The 27,058-nt window shown below is 42.5% G+C and overlaps 1 protein-coding gene across 2 annotated transcripts; it reads left to right on the top strand.

Annotated features, from left to right (window-relative positions):
- The first annotated feature begins 1,956 nt into the window (after positions 1 to 1,956).
- On the top strand, positions 1,957 to 25,477 carry LOC115954554 (xanthohumol 4-O-methyltransferase-like). Of its 2 annotated transcripts, XM_031072431.1 has the most exons (3): positions 1,957 to 2,867; positions 25,037 to 25,154; positions 25,218 to 25,477. In XM_031072431.1, the coding sequence occupies exons 1-3, from the start codon at positions 1,980 to 1,982 to the stop codon at positions 25,334 to 25,336; spliced, it is 1,125 nt and encodes a 374-aa protein (XP_030928291.1). In that variant the 5' UTR covers positions 1,957 to 1,979; the 3' UTR covers positions 25,337 to 25,477. The 2 variants fall into 2 exon arrangements, with proteins under 2 accessions (XP_030928291.1, XP_030928290.1); XM_031072430.1 differs by having other exon boundaries at positions 25,037 to 25,477.
- Positions 25,478 to 27,058: the final 1,581 nt, after the last annotated feature.

Raw genomic sequence — 27,058 nt, 5'->3', positions numbered from 1 at the left:
ATTTTCCCCATTTAAGAAGGGCACTAGTCCTTATACAAGTTCTGAATTCTCATTGGTTGTGGTACATTACAAAAACGTGGTAATAAATTCCTTGTCTAATATTGCTGAGCCTGGGACGGAGGTGAAAAAGCCAAATATCATGTTTTGGTAAAATTTGTGGCAAACTAGCGTGGCACTGTTGATGCTCAAGTTATCATTCGTATCCAAACGGATACAAAATTGAGTTCTAAATAGTACTTGAGTTCTTAGTAAGTCGCCAGCGTAGTACTGTTGACCTGAAATTTGTATAATTAAAAAAAAAAAATGTGATACTCGATATTAGTGAAATCAATTATCTCTTTATATTACTCGAGCTTAGTGCAGTCGAGTACCCTTTTTTTTTTTTTGGTTTATGTTGGAATGGTTTGAATAGTCAAACTTAGTGGCTTGATATTAGCCAACAAACCATTAAATGGCTTGCATGCCCATGTCAGGAAGATGCATGATATTCAAGAAGTTTCATGCGTGAAGAAATGCAAGAGTTTGCATTAAATGTTCTTCATAAATTGTCAAAGAAGATGGCCAAGAAAAGAAAAGTAATATATATAAGAAAATGAGATTGCGTGTGGCTTTATGCGGAATGGTTTGAATAGTCAAACTTAGTGGCTTGATATTAGCCAACAAACCATTAAATGGCTTGCATGCCCATGTCAGGAAGATGCATGATATTCAAGAAGTTTCATGCGTGAAGAAATGCAAGAGTTTGCATTAAATGTTCTTCATAAATTGTCAAAGAAGATGGCCAAGAAAAGAAAAGTAATATATATAAGAAAATGAGATTGCGTGTGGCTTTATGCGGAGGAAAGTGAAAGAAAAGGAAAATAAGGAGATAAGGAAGAAGTGAACGAGTGGATGAGAAAAATGTTAAAAAGAAGTTGTGAAATAATTTGTGTAGTTACTCCTTATATTTTCTTTCGCGTTACTTTAATTACCCAAACCCAAAACCTTTATTTTTCCTTTTTCTTTTTCTCTTTTTTCTCATCCACTCGTTCACTTCTTCCTCATCTTCTTATTTTCCTTTTCATTCACTTTCCTCCACATAAAGCCACACGTAATCTCATTTTCTTATATATATTACTTTTCTTTTCCTGGCCATCTTCTTTGACAATTCATGAAGAACATTTAATGCAAGCTCTTACATTTCTTCACGCATGAAACTTCTTGAATATCATGCATCTTCCTAACATGGGCATGCAAGCCATTTAATGGTTTGTTGACTAATATCAAGCCACTAAGTTTGACTATTCAAGCCATTCCAACGAAAACAAAAAGTAGAAAAAGGAAAAAAAGAAAAAAGAAAAACAAGGTACTCAATTGCACTAAGCTCGAGTACTATAAAGAGATACTCGATTTCACTAATATCGAGTACCAATTTTTTTTTTTAATTACATAAATTCCAGGTCAGTAGTGTCATGCTAACGACTCACTAGGAACTCGAGTACTAAAAAAGTGGTAGGTTACTAAATATTTTTGAAACAGTGCTAGTTTACCACAAATTTTACCAAAAGGTGGTATTTGGCTATTTTCATCTAGGGATGGAGGCATATATAGACTAGAAGGTCAATGGGCCCCCCACCCCAAATTTTTTATTAAAAAAATATATATATATATATATATATATATATACTAATTTTAGCAATTTTGTTCCATAAAATTACATTTTGCCCCTCTTAACAATATCATTGATTTTTTTTTAGAGTAATGTTACATGCACAAACTTATCTACAACATTTTTATAAACCGTTGAGGTACAAAGTCTTATTGGATCGTATTTAGGCTCACTACTTACCTCACTTTTTTACTTGGCAATAACCCCTCACCACAATTTTAGCAATTTTGTTCAATAAAATTACATTTTGCCCCTCTTAACAATATCATTGATTTTTATTTATTTATTAATGTTACATGCACAAACTTATCTACAATATGTTTACAAACGGATGAGGTACAAAGTGAAGTCAGGAAACAATCAAAGCCAAGTCAGGAAATTATATACTGCTTTTACACCTGGTTCCACTTCATTTGAGAGAGAGTACTGGTGTGTGTGTGTGTGTTTGAGAATGGAAGCAAAAGAAGCTGAAGCAGAGCTACAAGGACAAGCTGATATATGGAAATACATGTTGAGCTTTGCAGATTCCATGGCAGTGAAATGTGCTGTGGAGCTCCGCATAGCTGACATTATAAACATGCATGGTGGCCCAATGACCTTGTCCCAGATAATAGCTGATATTCCTGATGCACACTCCCCAGATATCAGCTACCTCACACGCATCATGAGATTGCTAGTCCGCAGAAAGATCTTCACCACACAATCACATCATCATCCATCAGAAGGTGGAGACACTCTGTACGGTCTGACCCACTCATCAAGATGGCTGTTGCATGATTCCAAGATGACCCTAGCTCCTATGCTACTCATGGAGGGCCATCCTTTGTTAATAGCGCCGTGGCACTGTTTCAGCCAATGTGTCAAAGAAGGTGGCATAGCCTTTAAAAAGGCTCATGGCCGTGAGGTTTGGGATTTTGGTTCTGGAAATCCTGAATTCAACAAATTGTTCAATGATGGCATGGCTTGTACGGCCAATATTGTGATGAATACTATTGTCTCTGAGTATAAAGATGGTTTTGGTTCTGTGGGATCATTAGTTGACGTGGGAGGTGGGACCGGTAGTGTGCTAGCTGAGATTGTGAAATCCTATCCACACATCAAAGGTATTAACTTTGATCTACCACACGTTGTTGCTATGGCACCCATTTATGATGGAATCACACATGTCGGAGGAGACATGTTTGAAGCCATTCCAAACGCTGATGCAGTTTTCATGAAGGTACGTATTATTATTATTATCGTTATTTTCCTTAGCTCACAGTTGCGACTTTAGATTTTTCTTTTTTCCCCGGATTGGGTTGAAGTAATTATAGAATTATTAAAGGAGTTTTCTATTTTTGGTTTTTGAAATGTTAGAAATGGGCTTTTTATTAAATATTTTGGGGTTGTTTGATCTCATATGGTTGTTGTTTGGATTATTTTTCTGTTATTTGAGTTAATTTTTATAAATAATGTTATATTTATAATATTTTCATAATAATTTATATCAAATTTTACGTGACAAGTTATGGATAGGTAAAAAAATGATGTCAATAATGTGATCAATAACAAGTCATGACTTAAGATTTGTTATGAAAATTTTTTGAATGTAGCATTACTCAATTTTTATTTTTTTATTATTTTTATTTTTTGAGTAATTCTACTTCCACACCATTTTAAAAACAAAAATCTAATGGATAAAAAAGTGATTTCGAAAGTGGTATAATCTCTAGGCTTTAATTTTGATGAGTTTTACTTATTTGGAATGTTGGATCAGTTTTGGGAGTAATTGTTCATGATGACGCTGAAAATCGTTAGTAAGCCACACAATACTCACGTGCTCAAAGCAAGATATGCAAAACAAAGACAAAGAAAAACCCTAGGAGAGTACTGGTGCAGTACTGGCCAAAGACTCTCCGAAAATTAAGTCAGAAAACTTTTCAATACTCTAGAGTGCTAGAGTTGGGGTAAATTATGCATACCTTATTTTCTGAGGGCCTTTGGGTTTTTATAGTAGTGTAGAACTAACCTCTGTTTCTTGCGTAGAAAGTCGTTTCCTTATGAAGAAGATCATCATTAATGGGTGTATATTACGGGATCCTTCTCATGTTAGGATTCTATTCATATTGGGACACTATCGATTAGGGTTAATCATGGGACGCAAGTTGTTTCCATTTAAAATTCCTTGGAGGTCACTTAAACCATGTGAATGCCACGTGGCCTTGAGATCCGACCACCTTGCTCCTGTGCATCTTGGATCCGTCCACTATTAGCCCACTGGTCTAGCACCATCAGGTTTATTTAAATGGATCTGTCGTTCCTAATTTTACCCTCTTTAGTTGCCCTCTCACTTCATGGGTCAGTGATCTCTGAGTGGACAGACCCCTGGGGTGACAGTTCAATTTGCCTCCTGAGAAACCCACCCAACCTAACAGGCTGGCCTAGGGTCATTAATGTCGTAAGGACACGTGGCATCTATTTAGTGGTCCATCTCTTGGAACGAAGTGTCCCTTCGTTTTTTGTACCGTACCCTCTATATAAACCTGCCTTTTTAACCCTCATTTTTTACTTTCCACAAAAATCTTACGATTAGAGTACTACCGTCACTCTTGACAAACGAGCATACCTTCCATCTAGTGCATCCGTCATCTACACCTTTTTACTGCTCATCTTCAACGGGTAAGTACTATTCTCCTTCCATTAAATTTTTCACTTTTTAGACATTGTACTCTCGTCATTTATTAGATCCGTCAGTGTCTTAGGATTTACCGTCACGTGTAGGTGACAGATGTCTAGTGCGTCAAGTAACCAATCGTGTATCCGCAACGGGGCAGGCTACGATGAGGTGTTTTTGTCAGGTCAAAAAGACCCTAACACTTCAAGTGAAGAGAGGAATCCGTCAGCCACCTCTCCTTCAAGGGATGAAGGTTTGGAGATGGATAGGTTAGAGGGCGAGGGTGACTTTAGTGACGGCCTAGATGGTGTTGAGCCCCTAATCCAATCCGTCGTAGGTCCTGATGGAATTAGGGAGTTCATAATGCTTCCTTTGTGGATGGTTAATGATTTTGTTTCTACAATCAAAGAATCATACTTCAAAACACTTAAGGATAAGTACTAGATACCCGTTCATATACCCCTCCGTCTACCTTACAAGTCAGAGAAGTGTTATTATAAGGGTGTTGAGGACGTAGGAGTCTACGAGCAAATGCTAAAGGCGGGGCTCAGATTCCCCCTAAGTGCACTCCACCGTCGCCTCCTCCAGTACCTTGGGTTGACTATCACCCAGATCTCTCCGAATGCCTGGAGGGTCTTCCTTGGTGTGGAGGTCTTATATGGGGCTATGTCTGACGGAGCACGGAGGTTGATGGTGGAAGAATTCTTTCATTGTTACTGTCCTGCTAAGATTGCTCAGTCCAAGGGCATGTATAGCTTCTTGCCCAGGAGCTTGTTGCTGAGGCTCATTTGTGAGACCCCCGACTCTAACAGGGATTTGAAGAGTCATTATTTTTTTATGGAGGGTGACGAGTGGATGTGTCACCCCGGTGACCATGAATATATGCCTGTCAATAAAACATGGGGTATAATGCCCCCGTCTGGTATGCATTCGTCCATAATCAGGTTCTCTATTGTTTTAAATTTTCTTCATGTTATTTTGACCATCCGTCTCCTATTGCAACTCGGGACCGTTCACAAGTTTCGCTTGAACAGTGGAGCTTTTTGGAAAATATTTTCAACAAAACTAAACTATCTAAGAGGATGTGGGCAAATTTGGTCACCTTAGACACTCTACACTGGTATTGTGACGGACCAGAGCCAACTACAGCCAGCCGTTGCTACGACCTTTAAGTTCGCTAACGTAAGTCCGTCACCCTACACTTTGGTTTCTTTCTTTTTACTTTATTTAACTCTAGACATCCGTCTACCTTTGTGTAGAGATGGACGCCGCCAAGAGAAGGGCCTATATTAAGCCGCAAACTGCTTTGAAAAAACAAGCGGAGGGTCAACCTTCTAAGGGGACAGGTTCGTTTAACCCGTCCACTAAGAGGAAGCAGCCGGAGAAGACTGACCATCTTCCAAAGAAGCCCAAAACTGTCCCCGAACCCGTCGTGGGGTTGAAAGCTGAAACCAAGAAGCTTGGCCCAGGAATGGGCAAGGGACTCATGATGGGCTCGGTCTCCGTCACTGAAAAGCTCCCGTCCTCCTCCGTGAGGACTCTAAGTATGCATTGAAGTAGCTCTTGTCCATCATTACAGCTGATGATTATGAGGACTTGAGCAACCACGCAACCGAGGCCATAGGGGAGACAGGTCTCTTTTGCATTGCTCAAGTAACTACGTCTCTCCACTTTCTCTTTTCCTTCCCTTCAACTTGCCTTGTTACTAACCCTTCTGTCTTCAGGCAATGTTGATGATGAAGGGGTTAATGGGTCGTTGCCTGAATCATGAGACGACATTAGACTGTATAAGGGCAAAGGCGAGATCAACAGAGAACGAGTTGAATGAGTTGAAGGCTTGAAAGACGGTCCAGGAGAAGAAGCTCGCTCTATCAGAGGAAGCTAGGGGTGAGTTGGAAAAGCAGACGGAGCTATTGAGGCAGGTCCTGGTAGACAAGGAGAAAGAAATTAGTGACGCTAAGGACCGGCTCCTCAGGTGAAGGATGAAGCGATATGAGAGTACCATGACTTTGACGCCCTTCTGGTGGTAGAGGTCGGAGGATCCTTTGCTGAAGGCTTTGACGACTGCCTCCATCAAATCAAATCTTCTTATCTGAACTTGGACTTATCCCATGTGACTATTGATGTCCAAGCCCATACCTCAATTTAGCCCGTCCACTCTGAGAGCACGGACAAACTATTTGCTGATGATGCCTCCGTCAACAACCCTCGTGGTGATGGAGAGATTCTCCCGTCGTAGATAGCATCGGTCACCAGTACGCAGTACACTTAGCTGTAGATGAAAACACTCTCGTCCAACAGTAGTTTTATTTATTTATTTATTTATTTTTATGGTGGAAATGTAAACTTTTTGAAGAATAGTTTATGTTTAATTTATCCGTCACTTTCTGTATTTAGACTTCTCCTTCTATGGGCTTTTAGTAATATTTGATTACTTATTTTATCCATCTACTTTTTATTCCTGTAGATGAATCTTTTCAGCTTATGGTTTCATCTGTCCACTTTTATGGACCTCAATGGACTAGTGATTTTAATTCAACGTGGTTGAATCTGTCTATTTTATGGATCTTATAAGTTTTTTGATCATCCTCTTGGATGAACCCGTCCTCTTATGGACTTAATTTTAACATGTGGTTGAAACCGTCCACTTTATGGACTTCATAATTTTCTGATCACATCCCCTTGGATAAACCCGTCTTTTTATGGACTAGTAATTTTGATTCAACGTGTCGTTGAACACATCCACTTTATGGATTTTATCATGAATCTGTCCATTTGTGGACTTAATAATACTAACTCACCCTTATGGGATGAACTCGTCCACTTATAGACTTAATCATGAATCTGTCCACTTGTGGACTCAATTAACTTGTCTGCCTGTGGAATTTTTATTCAAAGCATCCTTGTAGGATGGACTCGTCCATTTGTGGACTTGATAATTTCCAAGCATCCATATGGGATGAACTCGTCCACTTGTGGATTTGATAACGAAAGTAGTTTAGTAGAGAAAATATATACAACTTTTATCTGAATAACTCCTCTTATTTTTGGTAAACGTGTGCATAAGTAAAAGTTTGTTCTTAAAAAGGATAAAAAACTTGCCCTTTGGGCTTAAAAAGTACTATAAAAAATTTAACTAAAAAAAATAAACTGGAAATGAGGAGTATCGCTCTTCATGCTATCTTCTACTAGTAGTACTTTCGGAGATGCTCTGTGTTCCATGGATGGTGTAACCTCTGTCCGTCCAATGTCTCCAAGTGGTAGGTGTCTTTCCTTTGCCATGACGTGATTTTATAGGGTCCCTTCTAGTTAGGGCCGAGCTTTCCTTGGGTAGGGTCCTTAGCTGCGCCCATTACCTTCCACAAGACGAGGTCTCTAACCTTGAAGTCTTGGTGTTTGACTCGGGAGTTGTAGTGCTTTGCCATGAGGTCCTAGTATCGTGCGAGTCTCTGTTCAATTGTTGCCTTGATTTCGTCTAGTAGATCCAGCTATAGACGCATAGTCTCGTCGTTCCTTCTTTCATCATAATTATCCACTATGTAGCTCGTGAGTCCGACCTCTGCTAGGATGACTACCTCACTTCCATAAGCTAATCGAAACGGTGTTTCTCCTGTAGGTGTCCTTGCTATCGTCCTATATGCCCATAGTACGCTTGGCAGCTCTTCTGGCCATACACCCTTTGCCCCTTCAAGCCAAGTCTTGATGATTTTAAACAAGGATCAGTTCGTAACCTCAACTTGCCTGTTGGCTTGTGGGTGGGTGGGGGAGAGGTAGTGGTTATTGATTCCCAACTGTGAGCAAAAATCTCTGAAGGAGTCGTTGTTGAACTGTTTCCTGGTTATCTGATACCAAGACTCTGGGGATTCCATACCTACAGACGATGTTTCTCTAAACGAAGCTTCTCACATTCTTCTTTGTAATGGTAGCCAAGGCTGTTGATTCTGCACACTTAGTGAAATAGTCTATGCTGATTATAAGGAACTTCAGCTGTCACATTGCTATCGAGAATGGACCTATGATGTCGAGTCCCCATTGAGTGAATGGCCACGGGGCTGTCATTGGGGTCAATTCTTCCGTCAGCTATCTGATGACGTTGCTGAACCTTTGACATTTGTCACATGCTTTGACATAAGTTTAGGCATCCTTCTACATAGTAGGCCAGTAGTATCCAGCTCTAATTAGTTTGTGAACCAATGATCGCAATCCTGAATGGTTGCCGCAGATCCCTTCGTGTATTTCTCTCATGACATAATCCGCTTCTTCAGGGCTTAAACACCTAAGGTACGGGTGAGAAAAGCCTCTCTTATACAAGACGTCCTTTATCATAACAAATCATGCCACTTGGACCTTCAGCTTTCTTACGGCTTCCTTACCATCTGGTAATGCGCTGTTTTTTAAGTAGGAATTAATGGTGTGGTCCAGTTGCCTTCATAGTTAATTTCCTGTATATCGACAGGATCTATTAATGGTAAAAACTGAACAAATGACAGTACCTTGTTGGGGATGTTCATGTGTTCTGCTGACGCAGCTTTGGCAAGATGGTTAGCTTACTTATTCTCTCTTTTAAGGATTTGAACAACCTTGGCCTTTAAGTCTTCTACCATTCTCTTTACTTGCTCTAGGTACTTCTTCATACTTTCTCCCTTACATTCGTAATCCCCGTTTACTTGGTTGGTGACAACTTAAGAGTCGCAATGAATGACCACGCTCACGGCCCCTGCTGCTTTAGCAAGATCTAGTCTTGTCATTAGATTTTCGTACTTTGTTTCATTATTGGTAGTAGGGAAGTCGAGACGAATCATGCATTCAATTTTGTCCCCTTCCAGAGATCGAAGCACAATACCTGCCCCTCCAACTTGCTGGTTGGACGATCTGTTAGTATGTACATTCCATCGAGGATACTCTTCTACCTCCTGACTTTCTCCGTTAGTGAATTTTGCAATGAAGTCAACGACTACTTGCACCTTAAAGGCATTACGCGGTCGATACTGTGTGTCAAACTCACTCAAATCTATTGCCCATAGTGCTACTTGTCCAGCAGCTTCAGGATTGCTCATTGCTCGTCATAAAGGCTTGTCAGTGAGGACAATCACTGTATTGGCTTGGAAGTACAGCTTGAGCTTGCAAGCTACTGTAATCAAAGTGAAGGTGAGCTTCTCCATCGGTGGGTACCTTTCCTCTGCCCTACGAAGCACCCGGCTGGCATAGTATACGGGTTTTTGCACCTTGTCTTCTTCTCTAATTAAGGTCATGCTGACAACGGTCGGTGATACAACCAAATAGAGGAATAATTCTTCCCCTAGCTTTGATGGACTCAGCAATGGTGGGAAGGAGAGGTAGGCCTTCAGGTCCTTGAATGCTTGCTGACACTCGGCTGTCCACTCAAAAGATTTCTTCAACGTGCGGAAGAAAGGTAGACATTTTTCCGTCACTCTCAACACAAACCTATTAAGCGCAGCTATCTTGCCATTGAGGCTTTGTACTTCTTTCACGTTCTTAAGGGGTGCCATTTCTATTATGGCTTGGATCTTATCTGGGTTAGCCTCGATGCCTCTCTGGGACATTATGAACCCTAGGAATTTTCCTGCGGTTACTTCGAAGGCACACTTGCCTAGATTGAGCTTCATGTTGTAGGAACAAAGGATGTCGAATGTTTCCCTGAGATCCTTCAAGTGATCGTCCTCCCTTTGGCTTTTTATCAGCATGTCGTCAACATAGACTTGGACATTTCTCCCAATCTACTGTGCGAACATCTTGTTCATGAGCCTCTAATATGTTGCGCTCACATTTTTGAGGCCAAATGGCATTACTTTATAGCAAAAAAGGCCCTGGCTAGTAACGAACGAAGTCTTCTCCTGATCCGTTTCATCCATTCTGATCTGGTTGTCACCCGAAAAAACGTCCATGAAGCTTAATAACTAGTGTCGGGCCGTAAAGTTAACTAGGACGTAGACCCGCGGGAGGGGGTAGCTATCTTTGGGGCATGCTTTGTTCAGGTCTGTGAAGTCCATGCACATCCTCCATTTTCCGATGGCTTTCTTAACCATTACCACATTTGCTATTCATTTGGGGTAGTAAACTTCCCTGATGAAGTTCGCCTTTATCGCTTGCGAACTTCCTTCATTATAGCTTGGTCTTCTTCTGGGGTGAATACCTACTTCTTCTGACGGATGGGTGGAAAAAAAGGCGACACATTCAGTCTGTGCACCATGACAGAAGGGTCTATTCCCGACATGTCTTTATGGCTCCAAGCGAATACATCCCGGTTATCTTTGAGAAAAGTTGTAAGTGCTTGGTGGACCATCAGGCTGGCGAGGGTACCAATCCTGGTCATTCGATTAGGCTTGGAGTCGTCGAGAAGTATCTCTTCAAGCCTTTTAACGGGCTCTGTCACTGTCCGGTGTTCTTCTATGTTCATGGCCTAGAGGTGGTCATCCATCTCCATCATAGCTATGTAGCATTTGCGTGCGGTCAGCTGATTTCCGCGCAGCTCTCCTACTCCATAATCGGTAGGGAATTTGATCATTTAGTGGTAGGTCGATATTACAGCCTTCCATGAATTGAGGGTAGGTCGTCTTAGGATGGCATTGTAAGCAGATGAGTAGTTGACCATAAGGAATGTTACGTCCTTAGTGATCTGCTGGAGGTAGTTGCCCACTATCACAGATAATGTGACTACACCAAGGGGGAACACCCTTGTTCCTCCAAAACCAACGAGTGGAGCGTTCATCAGAACCAGTCACTCTTTATCAATCCTCATCTGTTGGAATGTTGGATAGTAAATGATGTCAGCTTAGCTACCATTTTTAACCAGAACCCGATGCGTGTTGTAATCCCCTACTCGTATGTTGACGACAAGTGCGTCGACATGTGGGTGATGAAGACGTCGAGCATCTTCTTCCAAGAATTCGATGATGGGGTTGTCAATCCGTGACATCGTCGGCACTGAACTCGTCAGCTGGACGTTCTGAACCATCCTGAGGTAAATCTTACGGGCCTTTTTGGATGACCTGGTAGCCATTGTGCCCCCTATAATCATTCTTATGTCTTCTATGGGCGACCTAGGATGCTCGTTCTTCTGTCGGGGAGCTTGCTCTTGAAGTGGATCTGCTCTCTCCTTGCTGACGAACCTCTACAGCTTTCCTTGCCTAATAAGGGCCTAAATTTGTTGCTTTAAGTCGTAGCAATTAGCGATGTCGTGGCTGTGATCATGGTGGAAGCGACAATATTTGTCTCTAGACCTTTTATTTGGATGACTTGGTAGCCATTATGCCCCCTATAATCATTCTTATGTCTTCTATGGGCGACCTAGGATGCTCGATCTTTTGTGGAGGAGTTTGCTCTTGAGGTGGATCTGCTCTCTCCTTGCTGACGAACCTCTACAGCTTTCCTTGCCTGATAAGGGCCTAAATTTGTTGCTTCAAGTCGTAGCAATTAGCGATGTCGTGGCTGTGATCACGGTGGAAGCGATAGTATTTGTCTCTAGACCTTTTATTAGGATCTTCCTTCAGCTTGTTGAGAAAGGTCAAGGCTCCTTCGTACTTAATTTGCATCAAGACTTAGTCGATCGGGGTAGTCAGTGGGGTGAAGCCTGTGAACTTCCCTATAGGGGGCTTGGAGCGTCTGTCCTCCCGCCATTCTTCAGTTCTAGTCATCTTTCGCCCCCTGTCTGACCGTATGTCTTCTTGTCTATCCCTTTTCTTGGGATTCTTTTTTCGAGCAAATAGTGCGTCTTCCGCGTTCACATTCTTGGTCACCTTGTAAAGCACATCTAACACAGTCTTTGGGTCGTTTTTATACAGAGAAAATAAGAACTTACCCTTCCGTAGCCCATTGGTGAATGCCACCACGAGTATCTTGTTGTCCGCTTCGTCGATTGGGAGGGCCTCCTTGTTAAACTAGGTTATGTAAGATCTCAGCGTCTCGTCCTCCCTCTGCTTAATGTTCATCAGGCATGCAGTAGACTTCTTATACCTGTGCCCCTCGATGAAGTGTGAGGCAAACTAGGCGCTTAGCTTCTTGAAGGTATTAATGGAGTTGGGTGTCAGCTTGCTGAACCAGATCCTTACATGTCCCTTCAGCGTGGTGGGGAAAGCTCTGCACATTATCTCGTCTAGTACCCCTTGAAGGTGCATCGGAGTCTTGAAAGACTCCAAGTGACCTAAGGGGTCCTTGGATCCGTCGTAATTTTCCATTTGTGGCATACGAAACTTCGGTGGAAGTGGGAATGAAGTGACGGATGCTGTGAATGGCGAATCAGTTTGATGGACCAAGTCATCAAGATCGCTAGACACCCGTCTTCTAAGGGCGTTCATCATAAAATCCATCCGTTCCTTCATCATCTGCATCTTGGTGACTATGTGAGGTGGAACCGTATCGGTGATGGATGGCCGGCTAGTATCCTGTCGTTCTGGTCTGCTTGGGGCGTTGCTACCTTTTGGATCTTCTTGGTTCCTTCTCTCAGTGCTGGTGCCTTCTTGGTCTTCCTTCTTAGTATTAAGGTTTGCATTCTTTTAGTGCAACTGTTCTTCTAGGTCATGGTTTTGTTTGCTGAGGCACTCCACGGCAACGGCAAGAGTTTGAACCTGTCTCTCGAGGGCGGTCTTGCGTGGTTCGTCTCCTTGAGCGTCGATAGTGGTTGCCATTGAACAAATGAGCACCATGCAACTCTTTGTCCAGGAAGCGATAGTATGGCTTACAAGTCGCAGTTTCCCACAGACGGCGCCAATTGATGATGTCGAAAATCATTAGTAAGCTGCACAATATTCACGTGCTTGAAGCAAGACCTGCGAACAAAGACAAAGAAAAACCCTAGGAGAGTACCGGTGCAGTACTGGCCAAAGACCCTCCGAAGATTAAGTCAGAAAACTTTTCACAACTCTAGAGTGCTAGAGTTAGGGTAAATTATGCATGCCTTGTTTTCTGAGGGCATTTGAGTTTATATAGTAGTGTAGAACCGACCTCTATTTCTTGCGTAGGAAAGCGTTTCCTTATGAAGAAGATCATCATTAATGGATGTATATTACGGGATCCTTCTCACATTAGGGTTCTATTCATATTGGGACTCTATCGACTAGGGTTAATCGTGGGACACAAGTTATTTCCATTTAAGATTCCTTGGAGGTCACTTAAACCATGTGGATGCCACGTGGCCTTGAGATCCATCCACCTTGCACCTGTGCATCTTGGATCCGTCCACTGTTAGCCCATTTGATGATGCCGAAAATATCACCAATAAGTTACACAGCACTCGCGACTCAAAGCGAACCTGCACAACAAAATAACAGAAGACCTTAAAAAGCACCGGTGTGGTACCGGCCAAATACCCTCCGAAGGTCAAGTTAGAATTATTCTCACAACTCTAGAGTGCTAGAGAGGGTAAATTATGCGTACCTTGATTTGCGAAAGTACTGAAGTTTTTATAGTAGAAGAAAGTCGACTTCTCCTCCTTGGACTAGAAGTCTTTTCCTAATGGGACTCTACTTCGAGCAATCCCAAATGTGATGGACAAACATTTCCTTGTAGAGTGTGTTCTTCTAGAATTATCCTTGTGCGGACATTCTGATTTCCCTAGGATCCCTTCAGATTTCAAATGTGTATACCAAGTATTTCAAGTGATGCTAAGCCCTGGGCCCTTCCTCAAAGTCGGCCCATGGGCCCGAATTCGTCAGGCCCAATGTTGTGTGATTTCATACCCCTTTAGTTGCCCCCTTCACCCTATGGTCCATCATGACTTTAGGCAGTCGGACCATTAAGGTGACGGTTAAATATAATTGGGGATGACGATCAAGGATGGCTCATGATGACGGTTGAAAATTTTACGAAGTTGACGTTTCCAGATTGATTACGTTGACGGCTGAAGATTTATGAAGTTGACGGTTCCTCAAGGGGAACAATCTGTAGATGTGTGCTGATAGGTTGTCAACATTTATGAGGCATGCCACGTGTCGCTACTTGATTGGATGGTGTATCGGATCGAAGCGTCGCTTCGTCTTCCGTGCATCTCTCATATATATAACACACCTCTCTTCCTTTATTTCTACTATTTTCAACCAAAAATTGTTGTCAGAGCGAAGTCGTCATCCTTGTCAGAGCACTCCGTCGAGAATTCTTATCCGTCGATTACTCCACCGTCAACCACCATTTACTAAGTGTGGTGAGTACTTATTTTCATTTTGTTCAAGTTGCATTTTATGCTTATATTTCTGTTAGAGCTACACACTCGTCAGTACTTTTAGACCCGTCAGTCTTAGGTTTCATCGTCAATTGTAGGCAATGTCTAGTGCGTCAAGTAACCAGTCAGTGGTTCGTGACAGGATGGAATACGAGGAGGTATACCCATCCGGTCATAAAGACCAAGAGAGTTCCAGCGAAGATAGGAGTCCGTCTACCTCTTCTTCATCCTCAGCAAATGAGGATATGGAGATGGTTAAGGAAGGATCTTCTGATGTCGACGAGGATCAAGCATTGGGATCCGTCGTTGGTGCTGATGGACTTAGGGAGTTCATCATGCTACCAGAGTGGACGGTGCATAAATTCAGATCCATCATCAAGGAGAGACATTTCAGCACCTTTAGAGCCAACTTCCAAATTCCAGACAACATTCCCATCCGTCTAACATATGTGTCAGAGAAGTGTTATTACGAAGGGGTAGAAGGTGTCGAAGTGTATGAGCAGATGCTGAAGGCAAGACTTCGGTTTCCGCTAAGTACACTTCATAGAGAGCTTTTAAACTATCTGGGTCTATTCGTCAACCAGATATCCCCTAACGCCTGGAGGGTCTTCATAGCCATGGAGGTTCTCTACGGTGTAATGACAGACGGTGAACGGAGGCTGACGGTACATGAATTCCTTCATTTCTATCGTCCAAACGAGATTGATAAGTCGAGGGGAATCTATAGCTTTGCCAGTAGGAGCCCATTGCTGAAGGTCATTTTCTAAACACCGGACTCGAATAGAGACTGGAAGAGTCGATATTTCTTCCTAGAGGGTGACGGGTGGATGAACCGTCCAAGAGAGACGGAGTTTATGCCCGTCGACACAACTTGGGGGGTTTTACATTCATCTCGTATGCATCCCTCCTATTGCTTTAATATTTTACATTCGTCATCTATAGTTGTTTTCTTTTAACCGTCTATTTCCAATGCAGGTAGACGGTGCCCACAGGTTAGTGTTGAAGTGTTTAACTTCCTAGAAAGAATTTTTCAAAAGACGAAGCCGGAAGAACGAACTTGGGCGAAGCTGGTAAACCTGAGAACAATCCATTGGTATTGTGACGGTCCCAAGCCGACCCGTGAGGCCATTATTTATGACGAAAGAGTTCACAGACGTCCGTCATCTTTCACTTTGTTTAAGTATTTTAATCCATATGTAGAAGATTTCATCCGTCCTGTATTACAAAGATGGACGACGCAAGGAGGAAGGCACTTATAAAATCACAAGCCGCCAAGCAAAAGGAAACGGGCGAGATTGTGGTTCCTAAGGGGACGGCGTCATCGGCGAAGAGGAAACAGTCGTCCAAGTCTGACCGTCCACCTAAGCAACAAAAAATCCCTTTGGAGCTCGTCGTAGGGTTGATGGCAGAGGGTGCGAAGACTGTCACCCCCTCAAAACCTGGGTCTAGCAAAGGCTTAATGAAGGCCCCGTCCACTAGTCAGGAGAAGCCTTCTCCTCTTCTCCATGACGACTCCAAATTCGCCTTGGAAAGGCTCTCGTCAATCATTACCTCGGAGGACTACAAAAACCTCGGCAATCACTCGACGGAGGCCATGGGGGAGACGGGTCTGTTTGCCATTGCACAGGTAACTTTTATCCGTCAACTTGAGTCCATCTATCTTGCTTTGTCTTTTTGTTTTAACCCCTTTTAACTTGTTTATTTCAGTCCTTGGTTATGATGAAGGGCCTAATGGATCGGTGTCTGAAACGTGAGGCTGCTCTGAAGCGTGTTCGGGTAAAGGTAGAGCAGATGGAGGATGAACTCGGTCAACTTCATAAGTGGAAGTCTACAATGGAGAAGAAGTTTGACCTGTCAGAACAGGCGAGAAAAGAGCTGGAGCAGAGGACAGAGGAAGCTGGGAAGGCCTTGGAAGCCAGAGATAAGGAAGTCAAAGACTTGAATGAAAAGCTCCGTCAAGCCAAGGAGGATGCGGTCCTTGAATACCGCGACTCCGACGCTTTGCTGAGAGAGCTGGGGGGTTCCTTCCTTCAAGGCTTCGATGATACACTCCATCAGCTTAAAAAAGCCTACCCTGACCTGGATGTGTCAATGATAAACGTCAATGATCAAGATCAGACGTCTGCTTTGCCCGTCGCTTTAGAGAATACAGACGACCTCTTTGGTAACGATGCGGCTTAGGGTGATGGAGAATCAGTCCCAACAAAAGATGTACAAGATGTCGAGCAAAAAAAGTAGATTGATGTTACCCGTCTATTTTGTATTTCATTTTGAGAACAATCCGTCTCTTTTTTGTATTAAACAGTTGCCCCCTGGGCTTTTTATCCATTATTAATGCTTTACTTTATTTTTATGTCTTCTATTACTGTTTGGAAATTTCTTAAATATCCGTCATCCCTATGTAGTGGAGATTAAGAAAATACTTGTCGATCCAAGAGTATTTCTAGCAAACTTTCAATCCGTCCACTTTGTGGAGTTTAATTAAATTTCAGTATTGATTGATTCGTTCACCCTTGGGTGATCCATCCTTCTTGAGGACTAGTATGCCATCTTTTGGGTGGTCCGCCTACTTTGTGGACTGTTATTTTCCAATAATGCGGATCCATCCACTTTGTGGACTTTGCAGGTTAATTCACCTTTTAGGGGATCCGTCCACCTTGATGACAATTATAATGATCCGTCCACTTTGTGGGCAGTTATTTCATCTTTTGGGTGATCCGTCCACTTTGTGGACATGTAAATTAATTCACTGTTTTGGTGATCCATCCACTTTGTGGGTAGTTTTGGGTGATCCGTCCACTTTGTGGGCAGTTATTTCACCCTTTGGGTGATCCGTCCACTTTGTGGACTTGTAAATTAGTTCACTGTTTTGGTGATCCGTCCACTTTGTGGACTTATTTTGTATCTATCCATTTGGACTTTAAGTCGTCATCCTCTTAGGATGATCCGTCCACTTTGTGGACTTGTTTTGTATCCGTCCATTTTGGACTTTAAGTCGTCATCCTCTTAGGATGATCCATCCACTTTGTGGACACATAATAATAATAAAAAATCCATGTAGAAAATCAAAACTGTATCTGATTATTCTTCTTAATAGAAATGCGTAAGAAAAAGTACCTGCCCCCTTGGGCTAAAAAAGGCACAAAAAGATTGTAGCAAAAATAGTTGAAGAAAAACTAATAATTAAAAAGCTTAAAATAAACTGGTCAATTGGGGGGTCGTCATGTTACTACTACTGGTAGTACTTTCTCAAGTGCTTGGAATTCCACGGATGTGGCAGCTTCTTTCCGTCTATCGTCTCCAGGTGGTAGGTGCCTTTCCTTTGCTATGACGTAACTCGGTAAGGTCCTTCCCAATTGGGGCCGAGCTTTCCCTGTGTAGGGTCTCTAGTGGCACCCATGACCTTCCTAAGTACGAGGTCTCCTACTTGGAAGTCTCTGTGTTGGACCCGAATGTTGTAGTGTCTGGCCATGCGATCCTGGTATCTAGCGAGCCTTTGTTCCGCCGCCGACCTAATCTCGTCTATCAGGTCCAGCTGTAGCCACATTGCTTCGTCATTCCTGCTCTCGTCATGGTTGCGAACCCTGTAACTTGTGAGCCCAATTTCGGCCGGGATGACCGCCTCGCTCCCGTACGTAAGTCGGAATGGTGTCTCTTCTGTTGGGGTCCTCGCCGTTGTCCTGTATGCCCATAGTATGCTTGGCAATTCTTTAGGCCATATGCCCTTCGCCCCCTTGAGCCGAGTCTTGATAATTTTAAGCAAGGATCGGTTCATAACTTCAACCTGGCCATTAGCCTGAGGATGGGTGGGGGATGAGTAGTGGTTCTTTATCCCTAGCTGTGAGCAAAAATCCCGGAAGTAGTTGTTGTCGAACTGCCTCCCGTTATTTGAGACAAGGACTTTAGGAATACCAAACCTGCATACGATGCACCTCCAGACAAAACTTCTAATGTTCTTCTCCGTAATGGTGGCCAAAACTTCCGCTTCTACCCATTTTGTAAAGTAGTCAATACCCACTACCAGGAACTTCAGCTGTCGTACCGCTGTTGGGAAAGGTCCCATAATGTCTAGTCCCCACTGAGTGAACGGCCATGGAGCCGTCATCGGAGTCAGTTCTTCGGTTGGCTGCCTGATAATATTACTGAATCTTTGGCATTTGTCACAGCTTTTAACATAAGCCTCGGCATCCTTCTGCATGGTTGGCCAGTAATACCCAGCTCGTACCAGCTTGTGCACCAACGACCTCGATCTAGAATGGTTCTCGCAGATTCCTTCGTGTACCTCCCTCATTACGTAGTCTGCTTCTTCGGCACCCAGGCATCTTAGATATGGACAGGAGAAACTTCTTTTATATAGGATGTCTTTTATCAAGATGAACCTTGCCGCCTGGACCTTCAGTTTTCTTGCTGCCTCCTTTCCGTCTAGCAATACCTCGTTCTTCAAGTATGAAACTATCGGTGTGGTCCAGGTGCTTTTGGAGCATATCTCCTGCATGTTGCAGGGGTCTATTAGTGGAGAAAGTTGAACAAAAGAAAGAACATTACCCAGGGTTATCATATGCTCTGCTGAAGCGGTTTTGGCTAGGCGGTCGGCGAGCTCATTTTCTCCCCTGGGGATTTGGATGATCTTGGCTTCTAGGTCGTCGATTCTTGCCCTTACTTGATCGAGGTATCTCTTCATCCTTTCACCCTTGCATTCATAATCTTCGTTCACTTGATTGGTCACGACCTGAAAGTCGCAGTAAACGACTACTCTCGCGGCTCCTGCGGCTTTGGCTAGGTCGAGGCCTACTACTACTGCTTCGTATTCCGCTTCATTGTTGGTGGTGGGAAAGTCGAGACGGACCATACATTCAATCCTGTCTCCTTCAGGTGACAGCAGTACGATACCGGCTCCCCCGGCTCGTCTATTGGATGATCCGTCAATATATATGCTCCACTGAGGGGACTCTTCTGCCCCCTTGTCTTTGTCACGAGTAAATTCTGCTATGAAGTCAGCTACGATCTGTCCTTTAATGGCTGTACGTGGGCGGTACTTGATATCAAATTCGCTCAACTCTATTGCCCACAACGTCAGTTGACCTGCAACTTTAGGATTGCTCATCGCCCTTCGCAAGGGCTTGTCGGTCATTACGTTCACCATATGGGCTTGAAAGTAGGGCTTGAGCTTACGAGCCACCGTGACTAATGCAAAGGCGAGTTTCTCCATAGGTGGGTATCTTTCTTCGGCACCGCAGAGCGCCCGACTAGCGTAGTATACGGGCTTCTGTACCCTGTCCTCTTCTCTGATTAAGGCCGCGCTGACTGCGATAGGGGAGGCAGCCAGGTAGAGGAAGAGTTCTTCGCCTGGTTGCGAGGGGCTCAGCAGAGGTGGTGAAGATAGATAGGCTTTTAACTCCTCGAATGCTCGTTGACACTCGTCCGTCCTCTCAAAAGACTTCTTTAATGTGCGAAAGAAGGGCAAACACTTGTCTGTGGCTCTCAACACGAATCTATTTAATGCCGCTACCTTGCCGTTAAGGCTTTGTACTTCCTTCACATTTTTCGGGGGAGCCATCTCTATTATGGCTTGGATCTTGTCCGGGTTAGACTTAATCCCCCTTTGAGATACCATGAATCCTAGGAATTTTCCTACTGTCATGCCGAAGGCGCACTTTCCCGGATTGAGCTTCATGTTATAGGATCGAAGCGTGCCGAATGTTTCTCTAAGATCTTCCAGGTGATTTTCCTCCTTTCAACTCTTCACTAGCATGTCATCGACATAAACCTGAACATTTCTCCCGATTTACTGTGTGAACATCTTGTTCATCAGCCTTTGGTATGTTGCGCCCGCATTTTTTAGGCCGAATGGCATTACTTTGTAGCAGAAGAGGCTTTGACTAGTCACGAACGAAGTCTTCTCCTGATCAGCTTTGTGCATGCGGATCTGGTTATAACCTGAGAAAGCGTCCATGAAGCTTAGTAACTGGTGTTAAGCCGTCGAGTCTACTAAGACGTCGACACTTGGAAGGGGATAGCTATCTTTGGGACACGCTTTGTTAAGATCGATGAAGTCCACGCACATCCGCCACTTGCCGTTCGCTTTTTTAACCATTACTACGTTCGCCAGCCAATCGGGATAGTAGACTTCCCTAATGAGGCTTGCCTCTTGTAGTTTGCAGACTTCTTCTGCTATTGCTTGGTCTCGTTCCAGGGCAAACACTTTTTTCTTCTATCGGACGGGTGGAAAGGAGGGCAACACATTCAATTTGTGTACCATGACCGAGGGATCTATTCCTGGCATGTCGTCATGACTCCAGGCGAACACGTCTTGATTGCTCCTTAAGAAAGTTATGAACTCTTGACGGATTGCAGGGTTAGCGAGCGTTCCGATCTTGGTTGTTCAATCTAGATTGGAGCTGTCAAGAGTTATCTCCTCTAGCTTCTCTGTTGGTTCTGTCACCGTTCGGTGCTCTTCTATGTTCAAGGCCTGGATTTGGTCTTCCATCTCCATCATGGCCACATAGCATTCCCGTGCCGCCATTTGACTTCCACGCAGCTCTCCTACTCCATAATCCGTAGGAAATTTGATCATCAGGTGGTAAGTTGAGGTTACCGCCTTCCACGAGTTGAGCGTGGGTCGTCCGAGGATAGCATTGTAGGCAGACGAGCAATCGACCACCAGAAATGTTACGTCCCTAGTGATTTGCTGGGGGTAATCGCCTACCGTCACTGATAACATGACCACGCCTAAGGGGAATACTCGGCTCCCTCCGAAACCAACGAGCGGGGCGTTCGTCGACATTAATTGCTCCTTGTCAATCCTCATTTACTGGAATGCCGGATAATACAAGATATCGGCTGAGCTGCCGTTGTCGACCAACACCCGGTGCATGTTGTAGTCTCCTACTTGCAAGCTGACGACGAGAGCATCGTAATGTGGATGGTGTAGGCGTCGTGCATCTTCTTCTGAGAACGCGATAATAGGGCCTTTTTTTCCTGCTATCTTCGGCACAGTGCCCGTTAGCTGAACGCTCTGTACCATCCGGAGGTATGTTTTGTGAGCCTTTTTTGAAGACCCGACTCCAGCTGTTCCTCCGACTATCATCCTTATGTCTCCTATGGGGGGTCTTGGTCGCTCGTTCTCTCGCCGGGGGTGCTGTTCTTGTGGGGGTGGATCTATTTTCTCCTTATTGACGAACTTTTGCAGCTTTCCTTGTCGGATAAGGGCCTCGATCTGCTGCTTTAAGTCGTAGCAATCGACTGTGTCGTGACCATGGTCACGGTGGAAACTGCAATATTTGTCCCTAGATTGTTTGTTGGGATCACTCTTCAGCTTTCCAGGGAACGTCAGGGCCCCTTCGTCCTTAATTTGCATTAGGACTTGGTCTATCGAGGCGGTTAATGGGGTGAAATTTGTGAATCTTCCCCCCATGAGTTTAAGGCGTCTCTCCTCCCTTCGGTCTCCTACCCTTTCTTTCTTCCGCCCCTGGTCCTATCAGGTGTTTTCTTGCCTCTCTCTTTTCTTGGGCCTCTCTTCTCGGGCCAACAGCGCGTCTTCAGCGTTCATATATTTGGTGGTCCTATAAAGCACATCTGACATGGTCTTTGGGTCGTTTTTGTATAGGGAGAATAAAAACTTACCCCCCTTCAGCCCATTAGTGAATGCCGCTACAAGTATCTTGTCGTCGGCTTCGTCGATCGAGAGCGCCTCTTTATTGAAGCGGGATATGTAGGCCCTTAACGTTTCCTCCTCTCACTGCTTGATATTCATTAAGCAAGCTGTGGACTTCTTATACCGATGTCTTCCGATGAAGTGCGTAGTAAATTAAGCGCTTAGCTCCTTGAAGGTGCTGATGGAGTTGGGTGCTAGCCGGCTGAACCAAATCCTTGCCACGCCCTTTAGGGTTGTAGGAAAGGCCCTGCACATAATTGCGTCTGCCACTCCCTGAAGGTGTATCAGGGTCTTGAAGGTCTCTAGGTGATCTAGAGGGTCCTTGACCTCGTCATAACTATCCATATGTGGCATGCGGAACTTACTTGGCAGGGGGAAGGAGTTGACGGTGGTCGTAAATGGCGAGTCAGTCTGGTTGACAAGGTCGTCAAGGTCACTGGACACTCGTCCCTTGAGAGCGTTCATCATCACTTCCATCTGTTCCTTTATCGCCTGCATCTCCGCGATGATGGGTGGCGGAGCCGTATCTGCAAGAGAGGGAAGGCTCGTGTCCCATCGCTCTGGTCTACTTGGGGCGTTGCTAACCTGTGGTCCTTCTTGATTCCTCCTTTTAGCACTGGTCCCTTCTTGATCCGCTCCTTGGTTATTGGGTGCCGCATTTTTCTGGTTCAGCTGCTCTTCCAGGTTGTGGTTTTGTTTGGTGAGGCGCTCCATAGCTGTGGCAAGTGTCTTGACCTGTCTCTCAAGAGCAGTCGTGGGGGCTTCTTCTTCTTGAACGTCGTTAGTGGTCGCCATTAAGCGAGTGAGTACCATGTAACTCTTTTTTCTAGGAAGCGATAATGTGCTACGTCCCTACAGACGGCGCCAACTGATGATGCCAAAAATATTACCAATAGGTTATACAGCACTTGCGACTTAAAGCGAACCTGCACAACAAAATAACAGAAGACCTTAGAGAGCACCGGTGTGGTACCGGCCAAATACCCTCCGAAGGTCAAGTTAGAATTATTCTCACAACTCTAGAGTGTTAAAGAGAGTAAATTATGCGTACCTTGATTTGCAAGGGTACTGAAGCTTTTATAGTAGAAGAAAGTCGACTTCTCCTCCTTAGACTAGAAGTCTTTTCCTTATGGGACTCTACTTCGAGCAATCCCAAACGTGATGGACAAACATTTCCTTGTAGAGTGGGTTCTTCTAGAATTATCCTTGTGTGGACATTTTGATTTCCCTAGGATCCCTTTAGATTTCAGACGTGTATACCAAGTATTTCAAGTGATGCTAAGCCCTGGGCCCTTCCTCAAAGTCGGCCCATGGGCCCGAATCCGTCAGACCCAATGTTGTGTGATTTCATACCCCTTCACCATTGATCTAGCACCGTCAGGTTTATTTAAATGGACCCGTCGTCCTTAATTTTACTCTCTTCAGTTCAGATGCTCTATGCCCAATTTGCGGTCACTAGTATTTTTATCTTTTGGTCTTAAATGGGTTATGCCAATGATGGGTATGAGTTGCTTCTTTGTTTGATATGGATTTTTCGGCAATAGAATAGTAGAAGGGTTTGGAATGTAATGTTGTTTTGTCTCTGGTAAAGGATTTGGTGTGAAATGAAATTTGATAGGATTAATAAGCTTCCCCTTGATAGGCAAAAATACCTATTCTTTTAGTTCTTTGGTTCAGTGGACATTTGCTGATGGCAGTATACCTTCTTTGTAAAAAGTTTTGAACTTTTTGTCTTTGTAATTTGTTACGTTTGAGCGGAAACAATACCCTTACTGTGTACTTAGCGTTTTTGTAAGGCTTTTGCGATGAACTCTCTTTGTTTGTAATAAATAAATAAAAAAGAAATGCAATTTTTTTTTAATGAAAAAGAAAGAAATGCAAAATTGATTAATGCTTGTATACTAATAGCAGGGGAACATTACGATTTTTTTAATATAATATGACGTGGCAGTATAGGTTAGTTGACATGGCAAAAAATAATATCTTATTTGGGCCATTAGCCACATCAGCATATAATGACAGAGACCAAATTGACACAATTGAAAGATTAAGAACCAAATTGACATATGATGTAAATGATCTAATTTTGTAATTTACCCAAAATTTTATAATTGTTATGCATATAAGGATAGTGATTATTTTGGAAATATTATAATTTTTAAAGTTATTATGTGTATTGAGGAATAACTATTACATTTTTTGATAAATGAGAATAACTATAACATCTCTTCTAGAGATGAATCAATTTTATGGAATTGCTACAAATAACTATTCCACATAAGGAAAAATCAACCAAACCCTATTCCAAAGAAATAAAAAATTCCATTATGTATAAGATCTATTGTATCGTACCAAACATACTAAGGAATAATTATTTCATGTAGTAAAGATATAACCAAATAATTATTACTCATGAATAACCATTCCAATATAGGATCTATTACAACATATAAACATGCCATAAGTGTTAGTTTGTCATGTTTGCCTATAGTTACTACCCCATGTTACTACTTCTCAAAAACTATATAATATATTATATTATTGGGCATTATACAAATTATTGTGTTGTTACAATTTTATTTTATTATAATTTTTTTAACTCAACCATAAAACAAAAGAAAGAAAAAGTGATTGTGGAATGGATTGCATAGAAAATATGGCAGATGTTTCCAAAGACCTTTAGTTGAAATCACAAAAGCATTCAATGGTAATGATTATGAGGTGGACTTATTTAGGTGAGTGGAATGATATCTTCACTTTCATGTTGAGTATTATAAATAGGCTATTTGGCACTAAAATTTAGAAAATTAAAATGAAAACACTTGGCACTAAAATATGCTACGATTAGAATTTAATTTATATTCGATTTGGATTCTGATTGTGACATTGCCACTTTGAATTATGCAGTGGATCATGCATGATTGGAATGATGAAAGTTGTGTCAAGATTTTGAAAAATTGCCGAAAAGCAATACCAGAAGAGACTGGAAAAGTTATTATTGCAGATGTTGTGCTACAACCAGAGGGTAACGGTCTATTTGATGACACATGTTTAGTATTTGATTTGCTTATGATTGCACACTCCTCAGGTGGCAAGGAAAGGACTGAACTCGAGTGGAAGAAAGTATTGGAAGAAGGAGGCTTTCCTCGCTACAATATCATCAAAATTTCAGCTTTACCGTCCATTATTGAGGCATACCCAAAGTGATATGGTTATGATGTAGTCATTATTGTAATGTTACTAGTTTCCAACATGTGTAATGCACGAGAAAGTTTGACAAATAAATTGTTATCTATATTACAGATTATTTTAGTAAGTTGTTGAAAAACTTGAATGGTGGCCAGTGTTTATAATTTGCTCTTGATATAAAGGTTGAAATATGAGGGCATCCTAGCTTCCAAGAATTTAGAGAGAGAGAGAGAGATATTAATTTCTAATAGATCTCATTACAAGACCAAAGTTCTATTTATACATGCTCAAATCCTAATCAATAAGGCTAATATACTTAATTGGTCTAGCAACTACTTATACCCATTGGCATAACTACCTTCAAAGTCCAACCTTCTACGCACTCCTTCCTTTAAAATCCCCTTAAGGAGCTGTGTTCAACTAATTGAATTAGTCCTAGACTCAATAAGGTATTGGTATTGCTTGAATATTTTTAGTCTTAACTCCAGTGGGAAAATAAAGGAAGAAGAATTAAAATTCCAATTAACTGTCTTGTACCAAAAAATGAAGGTGTATGTTTTTAGACCCCTTAAAACCACAATCAAATTAACCTAGGTAATTAGCCAAGTGATTACTTAGTCAAATTAACAAATCTAGGTTAACACAAATATATCATATCAATGTAAAGTGTGGAAAATAAAGAACACAAAGATATGATGACCTAGGAAAACTAAACCGGTAAAACCTGGGGAGAATTTAACCTATCTATCCTCAAGGTAAAACTGAATCCATTATGAAAGAATTAAAGTTTACACAATAGCGACTTAGACCACTAACATCTTTTTGCTACCTCGAGTAGAAAACTTACTACTATGACTACGTGACAGCTCTGAGTCCACAGACTACTTCTTTCTTGGATTCCCAGCAAGTACAAGCACCCCCGCTTGTGTATCTTTAAGCTCTTAATGCAACAACTGAATCGATCACCAAGTTCTTGACATAATCTTGAAACTTGGAAACCCTAAGTATGTGTGAAGGCAACCACCTCTTGATCTCACAAAAGATTCACACACACAGCATATGGAGCATCTCCAAAACGTGGCTAAAGTTTTCCCTTTTATACTTAAGACAAAACATAAAACCCTACACGTCAAACGGGCTTGGGCTGAGTTGGAAATTTCTGTAGAAAACAATCTGCATGACTTTCGATCGATCGAGTCTAATTCTCGATCGAATAAGCCATACAGAATTGCACAATAAATTCTGCAATAACTCGATTCCAACTTTACATAAAAAGCAAATACTTTGAGCAAGTCTAAACAAGATTAAAACGTTTTGATCATGATTTGCCGACATTACAAATTGAAGTTTTAATACATTTAAACCTAAAGTCTTAGAACCCAACAGAAGGAGGCCTGGATTTATTAGTTGTTGGATCAAAGAACATAGCTTTGCTTGCTAAGCTTAATTGGAGATTATATGGGGAGAATGACCAAGCCTAGGCTAGAGTTCTTCGAAGCAAGTGTGCAACTCCCTGAAAAGCCTGCTCTCGGACCAGCTGGTTTGGCATTAAGAAGGGTGAAGAAATTTTTGTAAGAGGTTCTAAGTGGTTAATTGGTTCAATAGTCATTTAAATAAATGTATTACATATTTATAGTAAAAATCTAGAAACCATTAGTAATACACTAATACGTATATATACTTTTGAAGTGAGGATGAATCTTTGAAGTGAACCTTCCGGCCTACATTGTAGAATATGGC

This window comes from Quercus lobata, chromosome 8 (genome assembly GCF_001633185.2).
Source record: "Quercus lobata isolate SW786 chromosome 8, ValleyOak3.0 Primary Assembly, whole genome shotgun sequence".
Lineage (NCBI taxonomy): Eukaryota > Viridiplantae > Streptophyta > Magnoliopsida > Fagales > Fagaceae > Quercus > Quercus lobata.
Note: the sequence above shows the minus strand (reverse complement) of the source record. Positions and strands in the feature narration are given on the sequence as shown.